General features: G+C 39.9%; 1 protein-coding gene across 1 annotated transcript in view; it reads left to right on the forward strand.

Annotated features, from left to right (window-relative positions):
* OXCT1 (3-oxoacid CoA-transferase 1) overlaps positions 1 to 8686 on the forward strand; it is a 242960-nt gene that overhangs the window by 51463 nt on the left and 182811 nt on the right. Inside the window, exon 6 of the mRNA XM_007950532.2 lies at positions 5876 to 5982. Within this exon, the coding sequence (XP_007948723.2) occupies positions 5876 to 5982 (107 nt within the window). The remainder of the gene's footprint in view (positions 1 to 5875; positions 5983 to 8686) is intronic.

An 8686-nucleotide genomic window follows, 5' to 3' on the forward strand; every position in this document is an offset into this window, starting at 1 on the left:
AAAAAAAAAAAAAAAAAGAACTTTGAAAAGGTCAGGTAACATGAGGACTGGAAATTCACCATTGAATTTGGACAAATAACGGATATTCTGGCATGCAACCAACAAAAAACAACCATTGCCGTGGAGTCGGAACAGACCCATAGCGACCCCTCCTTGGGTTTCCGAGGCAGTATCACTACAGAAGTAGATTGCCCAACCTTCCTTCTGGGGAGTGGCTGGTGGGTTTGAACTGCCAGGCTTCTGGTTAGCAGTCAGATGCCTTGGGCATTATGCTACCAGAGCATAAAGAGGATGAAAATGTGATTGAAATGGATTCAGGAAAGAACTGATATGTGAGGAAGTGGAAATAGTAAAATGTACAACTTTTCCAGTGAGTATAATAGGTTGGGGAGCTCTGGTAGCATAGTGGCTAAGGCACTTGACTGCTAACCAGAAGGCTGGTTGTTCAAACCCACCAGCCACTCCTCAAAAGGAAGATGGGGCAATCTACTTCCGTAGTGATACCGCCTTGGAAACCCAAGGACGGGTCGCTATGAGTCGGGTTTGACTCGACAGCACATAACAACAACAACAACAACATAATAGGTAGTTTGTTAAATCCAGTTCCTTCCCTGATTTTAAATTTTAGAATAGCTAACACTTGTCATAAGTAGTGTGTAGACTAGGGCTTTGAACGGGTTCTTCCTGGTTTAGTCACGGCCAAGAAAGCGACATTGCATTTTGCCAAATTTGTAAAATGTGGGTCAACTAAAACCAGAATTGGAAAATTACAGGTCAATGGCCTGCTAGAAATTTAATCTCCTTCTTAGAAAACAAGGGCAGAATGTCTGTTGTAAAGCAATGAAATCTGTTGACTGCTAGGGTGGGAAACAGTGGTGCCTGGCTTGGAGATAGTGGCTTACTGCACCACTTGGAATGTGTGTCACTTTCCATAGTCCTGCCAGTAATCCAGTTTCCTGCATGAAAGGGCTCGTGAAAGGGCTCCCTGTGTCTCTTCCAAGTCCTTTAGACCATGGCTTCAACCCATAATTTTTCCTGTTTTAGTTATTCTATTATTCCCACATTTACAAATTTGAGTGTTGTAATTTTGCTGTGTCAGTAATGACTGGACCAGTTTGAACTAGTTTGAAGCCCTGGTTTAGACCCATGAGGCAATCATATAATTAGGGAAAAAATCCTCAATTTCTTGACCTCCTGGTTTAGCTATATTTAGTTCAGTTTTCTAGATCTGTATGTAAAACACTCAACCATCACTGGTGTTTACAGTAATGACTTTGAAGTACTCAAGATGCTAGAAAATAAATAACTTTGCATGTTGATATGCAGCTTATAAATACCTTTTTTTAAAAAAATTCAGAGTATTTATTAAGAAATTTTATGTCTGGATGTAGGATATCACCAGACCATGTAGATGAGAACTGATAACTTCCTAATAAATGTCTTTCATATAATATATCTAAGTTCATATTGAGGAGATACTTACTCATCAAAGATTCCCTAAGTTCATTAATCTTTTCTGGCAGGAAACTAGGATAATGCCTTTTAAAAAGCTTTTCTTTATGAAAGGATTTCTGTTTGAAACTATGTTGTTGTTGTTGTTCTTGTTAGGTGCTGTCAAATTGACTCCAACTCTTAGAGACCCTGTGTGCAACAGAACGAAACCCTGCCTGGCCCTGGCTAGCCTCACAATCCTTGCTATACCTGAGCCCATCGATGCAGCCACTGTGTCAATCCATCCCGTTGAAGGCCTTCCCCTTTTTTGTTGACCCTCCACTTTACCAAGCATGATATCCTTCTTCAGAGAATGGTCCCTTCTGACAACATGACCAAAGTAGGTGAGATGAAGTCTGGCCATTCTCGCTTCCAAAGAGCATTCTGGCTGCACTTCTTCCAGGACAGATTTGTTTGTTCTTCTGGCAGTCCAGGGAGTTCTGGTAGCATAGTGTCTAAGGCACTGGATTGCTAACCAGAAGGCTGGCAGTTCAAACCCACCAGCCACTCCTCAGAAGGAAGATGAAGCAATCTACCTCCGTAGTGAAACCCAAGGAGGGGTTGCTATGAGTCGGGTCCAACTCGACAGCACATAACAATAACAACAACAATGGGCAGTCCATGGTACTTTCAGTATTCTTCCCCAACACCACAACTCAAAACCATCAACTCCTCTTCACTCTTCCTTATTCATTGTCTACTTTCACATGGATATGAGGTTATTGAAAATACCATGGCTTGAGTTAGGCACACTTGAGTTTAAACCCTAGTTAAAGAAAATGTCTTCAAAGAGATACCTTTGCTCTTCTGCTGTTTAAAGTGGTATTTTGCAGCAGATTTGACCAGTGCAATATGTTTTCTGACTTCTTGACTGCTGCCTCCATTGTTGTTAATTGTGGAACCAAGTAATATGAAATCTTGGACAACTTCCATCATTTCTCCATTTATTATGATGCTGTTTATTGGTCCAATTGTGAGGATTTTTGTTTTCTTTATGTTGAGGTGTAATCCATACTTTAGACTGTAGTCTTTAACCTTCATCAGTAAGTGCTTCAAGTCATCTTCACTTTCAGCAAGCAAGGTTGTGTTGTCTGTGTAGTGCAGGTTGTTAATGAGCCTTCCTCCAATCCTGATGATTCTTCTTCATATAGTCCAGTTTCTCAGATTATTTGCTTGGCATACAGAGTGAATAAGTGGTAAAAGGATACAACTTTGACACATTCCCTTCCTGAGTTTAAACCATGCAGTTTCCCCTTTTTCTGTTTGAGTGACAGCCTCCTTGTTTATGTACAGGTTTCTCATGATCACAATTAAGTACTCTGGAATTCCCATTCTTCTCAATGTTATCCATAATTTGTTATATCCACACAGTCAAATGCTTTTGCATAGTGAATAAAACACAAGTAAACATCTCTCTGATGTTCTTTGTTTTCAGCCAAGATCCATCTGACATCAGCAATGATATCCCTCATTCCACATCCTCTTCTGAATCCAGCTTGCTTTTCTGGAAGTTCCCAGTCAATATACTACTGCAATCATTTTTGAATGGACTGATAACCAGAAGCCTGGTGTTTCAAACCCACCAGCCACTCCTTGGAAGGAAAGTTGGGCAATCTACTTCCAGAGTGATACTTCCTCAGAAACCCAAGGAGAGGTCGTTATGAGTCAGATCTGACTTAATGGCAGTGCATTTGGTTTTGTTTTTTTCAGCAAAATTTTATTTGCATGTGATATTAATGATATTGTTTGGTAATTTCCATATTCTGGTAGATCACCTTTCTTTGGAATGGATACAAATATGGATCTTTTCAAGTCAGTTGGCCAGGTAGTTGTCTGCCAAATTTCTGGGCATAAATGAGTGAGTACCTCCAACGTGGTGTTCATTTGTTGAAACATCTCAATGGGTATTCTGTCAATTCCTGGGGCTTTGTTTCTTGCCAATTCCTTCAGTGCAGCTGTGACTTCTTCCTTCAGTACCATTGGTTCTTGATCATATTCTACCTCCTGAAACAGATGTACATTGACCAATTCTTTTTAGTATAGAGACTCTGTGTTATCCTTTCATCTTATTTTGATGATCCCCACATCATTCAATATTTTGCCCATAGAATCTTTCAGTATTGCAAGTTGGGGCAGTTAAGGTTATGTGTCAGTTTGGCTGGGCCTGGATTTGAGTGGCTGGGCAGCTGGTGATAGTTATTCCCCATGATGAGACTTGCAGTCAACTCCGTAGTGGAATCTGCTGCGAGCTGCTGCGTAGGTGCTTTGGGGATGGGGTATGCTTCCAGTATATAAAGAGAAGCTTTGGGAGTGGTCTGCAGCTTTTGGCATGCTTGAATCCTACGTGTAGTCAAGTTGTTATTCAGCAGCCTGCCGTGTTGTCTGCCAGTCTTGGGATTCTTAGTGGACTTGAATCAATGGCCTGCCATGTGATTTGGTAATACCAACACTGTGGCTTTTCACTTGTCGACCTTGGATTTGTTAGCCTCAGCAGCGAGCAGTTGCCTGAGTGAAGAAAGCCTTCAGCTTCGGTGGCCCAAGAAGGTCCAGGGGCTTTCACCTACCCCCTCAAGCCTGGCACTTTGAATTTGGACTTGTAGCCTCCGAAACCATAAGAGAATAAATTCCTGTTTGTTAAAGTCATCCCATTTGTGGTATATGTGTGTTAGAGTGGCACATGATTATCAGTTCTTTGAGAAGTAGATGTCCCCTTCCTTCTTCTGTGTCTGTCTTAATCTGGAAGCTCTGCTGAAACTTGTCCACCATGGGTGATCTTGCTGATATTTAAAATACTGTTGCTATAGCCTCCAGCCTCATGGCAATATGCAAGCCACCACAGTATGGCAAACTGACAGAGGAGTAGTGGGTTTTAAACCCTAGTTAAAGAAATGTACTGAAACTTTGTGCTGAAGTTTTCTATAAAATGCACACAATCTGTCCACTAGGGTGTGCAGTAGGTATGAGAATGGAGTTCTTTCTTCACTTGGCTCACATCGCCTATAGTGATAGACCACAAGTGATGTTATTTTCTCTCTTCTTTTTTTAATCCCCAGAGATAGATCCCCAGAAAGAAGAAGATACATAATACCAAGGCATAATTTTGCCTTATATGCCCCCCCCCCAAAAAAAATTGGTAGTAGAATTAAAAGGCCATAAGCATGTAAAAATCAATAGCTTTCCATTAGGCCAGCAATGTCAGAAGAGGAAATAGAACATTCAGAGCAACAGAAGCCAGAAAGTACCTGTGAATAAACCTAGGAAAATATACAGAGTTTTTATGGAGAGAATTACACAGCCATGGAAGGAGATAGAAGATGTCTTCAATAAATAGAGGGCTATATGTATGTTCAGGGAGTCCCTAGAGAGTGCAGACAGTAAAGTGCTGGGCTACTAGCTGACAGCTTGGCCGTTTGAGTCCACCCAGAGTCCTCAGAAGAAAGACCTGGTGATCTTCCATTTCCATCGAAACCCTTTGGAGCATAGTTCTACTCTGTGTTCCATACTTTAGACTGAATGTTCCATACTTTAGTCTGAAATACATAGGGTTGCCATGAGTTGGAAACGACTTGCCAGCACCTGGTTTTGTTCTTGTTGTTGTGTATATTATCTTAATGAGTGGGTACATTGCGCATGTCAGTTATCTCCAAATTAAACTCAAAATTCTAGGAATTCCAATTAAAATTTCAACAGATAGTATAGGTTTATTAGAGAAGATGAATCAAGTTTTAACTATTTATATACAAAAATTTAATAACTATTTTACATACAAAAACAACGCATTGGCCATTTCATGCCAAATGCTCCTTAAAGGGGAGAATAGCCTGACGTCGTCCCATGTACTTTGGTCTTGTTGTCAAAAGGGACCAGTCCCTGGAGAAGGATACCATGCTTGGTTAAGTAGAGGGTCAGCATAAAAGAGAAAGACCCTTAAGGAGGTGGATTGACACAGTGGCTCAAGTATGGGCTCAAGCATAGCAAGGATTGTGAGAATGGCAACACCACCTAAAAACAACGTAGTCTTTTATGGGGTAGAGAGAAAGAGGGACTGTTTTTCATATTCACCATATAACCATATACATCCAAATAATAAAGTAAGTATTATCACACATGATCTATGCCTGAGGCATATAGAATTTTCAGTTCCTCAAGTGCTCTAAGCTCACCCTTGTCGCTGGGCACATGCTATTCCCTCACTTTCCCGCTCGCCTAGTTTGACTAAGCACTAGTTGCCTAATTAATAGGACTCATCCTTAAGCTCTAGGTGTAGATTGTTCTCCATCTGAGAGACCTTCCCTGCCCAGGCCTGTTACCTGCCTCTACTGGAGCACAGATCACAATCAAACAGGACATTCACAAATCCCCGTCTGCTTTTTGTTTCCTGCAGGTGAGGGAGTTTAATGGTCAGCATTTTGTTTTGGAGGAAGCAATTACAGGGGATTTTGCTTTGGTGAAAGCCTGGAAGGCAGACCGAGCAGGAAACGTGATTTTCAGGTAATGTACTTGTTGTAAGAAAAACATCGATATAATGCATTTCAGCAACTTTATATTTCCTCAATCAGGATTACAAAAAAAGGATATCTTGGTGAACTTGTAATGTAAGTAGTCAGTTTTAAAATGGCTTATAAACATAAATACATACATTTGTGTACAGGGCTGCTCCTCTGTGGTCTCACTGGTTCTGATTGGCTGCTGTCCATTTTGTGTTGTTTTTTAAATATATGAATCTCACACTTGTATATGGGCATATGCAAATTGTTTTTGCCACTGTGTATTTTAGTTGCGAAGACCAGTCAGTGTTGAGATAGAAAACGTGACCAAGACTTCTGGTAAGATGGAGGAATAGCAGACAAGCGACACAGACCCTCTTCAACAAAGAAAAGAAAAACCAATTTAGAAGATAATCCTGGAGCCCTGAGCTTTGAAAGGAACTATGCAGAAGTGGATTAGGCACCAACTAGAGGAAAAACCTGAATGAAAACAGTGAGTACAGAGACTGTTGGAGATGCGGACTGTCAGTTACTCTGACCTGGACCAACAGCCTAAATATTTCCAAGGGTGTTGGTACCTGAGAATTGTCCTAAAGATCAACCCTGGTCACCAATGGCTGCAGGGACGACTGCTCTGGTGGCCTGTGAGTAGGAAGGGAAACAGCAAGGAGGGAGACAACCTGAGCTGTTGACTTTCTGCTGTCTGGAGGGCATAGCCATTTTGATTGATTACACGTGACAGCCACTTTGGATGTTTAAAGTGACTGAGGGCACACACATTTTGAATGTTTACAAGTGGTGGCCATTTTTGATATTTAAAGTGACTGAGGGCACAGCCATCTTGAATCTTTACAGGTGGCAACCATTTTGGATTTTAAAGTGATAGCATTCTCATTCGGATTCCAGGGACCTAAGAATAGGCTCTGTTTGCCAAGGTCGGCAGGGACATATGAGAGGCTGACAAGAGGAAAAGAGACAGGTGGTGAGTGTATAAGTGCTGTCAACTAGTGAATGGAGGAGCACAGTACCCTGCTTGTGTAGATAACATACAAACAAAACAAAGAAAAGAAAAATCGTGGGCAAGTCACTCCAGCATACAATCACCAATTAAATATAAACACAAAATCGTCACAATGCTTCGAAGACAACAGAGCATTACAGTCCACACAAAGAAGCAAGATAAAGCAGGAGAAACAGGGGACTAGGATACAGACTCAAAACATATCCCTGAGGAAGATGTAACATTGGAACTCCCTGATAAGGAATTCAAAAGAATTATATTAGGCATCTTCAACGAATTAAGAGACAGATCAAGGAAAACACAGAGAAAACCCTAGAACAATTTCAAAAGACAATACAAGAACAAAATGACAAAAATGAAAAATTAGACATGATATAAAATCTACTCATAGAAATCCAGAAGATTAATATTAAATTTTCAGAAATAGATAAGACATTGAATGGGTAAATGAGCAAAATTGAATCAATGGAAGACAGAATTAGGGAGATTGAAGGCAAATACCTGAACAGTTCTTTGTAAAGGGATCAATCAGAAAAAACATCAAAACAAAATGAAGAAAGCCTAAGGTTCATGTGGTATACCATCAAAAAGAATAATCTACATGTAATCAGAATTCCAGAACAGGAAGAGACAAACAAAACCACAGAGAAAGTTGTCGAAGATTTGTTGGAAGAGAATTTTCCTGGTATGATAAAAGATGAGAATATATCCATTCAGGAAGTACAGTGAACCCCAAACAGAATAGACTCCAAAAGAAAATCACCTAGACATATCATCAAACTTAACAAAACCAAACACAAAGAAAGAATCATCAGAGCAGCACAGGAAAAATGAAAAGTTACCTAAAGAGGCAACCAATAAGACTAAACTTGGATTTCTCAGCAGAAACTATGCAGGCCAGAAGACAATGAGACGGTATATATAAAATCTTGAAAGAGAAAAATTTCAACCAAGAATTATATACTCAACAAAATTGTCCCTAAAATGTGATGGTGAAATTAGGACCGTTCCAGATAAGTAGAAATTAAGGGAATTCGTTAAAACCAGACCCACCTTACAAGAGATGCTAAAGGGAGTCCTTTGGACAGAGAACCAACAACAACCAACAACAGCTGACCATTAACACACGTGATGATATAACCTAGAAACCAACCCAGCCATGGAAGTATCCAAAGTAAATAAGCCTACAGGATTGTAAACAGGGAACCAGAGACATCAGTTGACAAATGAGGATAACTATAAACCAAAAAGAGGAAAAAAAAACTGTTGTTACAGAACTTCTAGATTGTAGGGAAGTTGAGACAACTACAAGATAGAACGGACAGTTGTAAACTTGGGAAGAAAACAATAAATCACAGGGTAACCTCAAAGAAAGATGATAAACCTTCACATCAAAAAAAGAGGACCAGCATAAATATTCAGCAAATACTAAAACAGTAGCAATGAAGGAAGTGATAACATTTTATGTTGATTCATAAACAAAATAAGCTCAGCAGAGAAAATTATATGGAACAAAGAAATCAACACCACGAAAAAGCACATAACAAAAATGACAGCAACAAATTCATATTTGCTGATAATTACATATCTGGCAAGGGACTTATCTTGAAGATTTATAGTGGAAGAGTGAATGACCAAACTATGGTACGTACACATAATGGAATGCTATGAAGCACTAAAGAATAAT

This window comes from Orycteropus afer, unplaced genomic scaffold, assembly GCF_000298275.1.
Source record: "Orycteropus afer afer isolate SDZICR_OR568_19922 unplaced genomic scaffold, OryAfe1.0 scaffold00275, whole genome shotgun sequence".
NCBI classification, from domain to species: Eukaryota; Metazoa; Chordata; class Mammalia; order Tubulidentata; family Orycteropodidae; genus Orycteropus; species Orycteropus afer.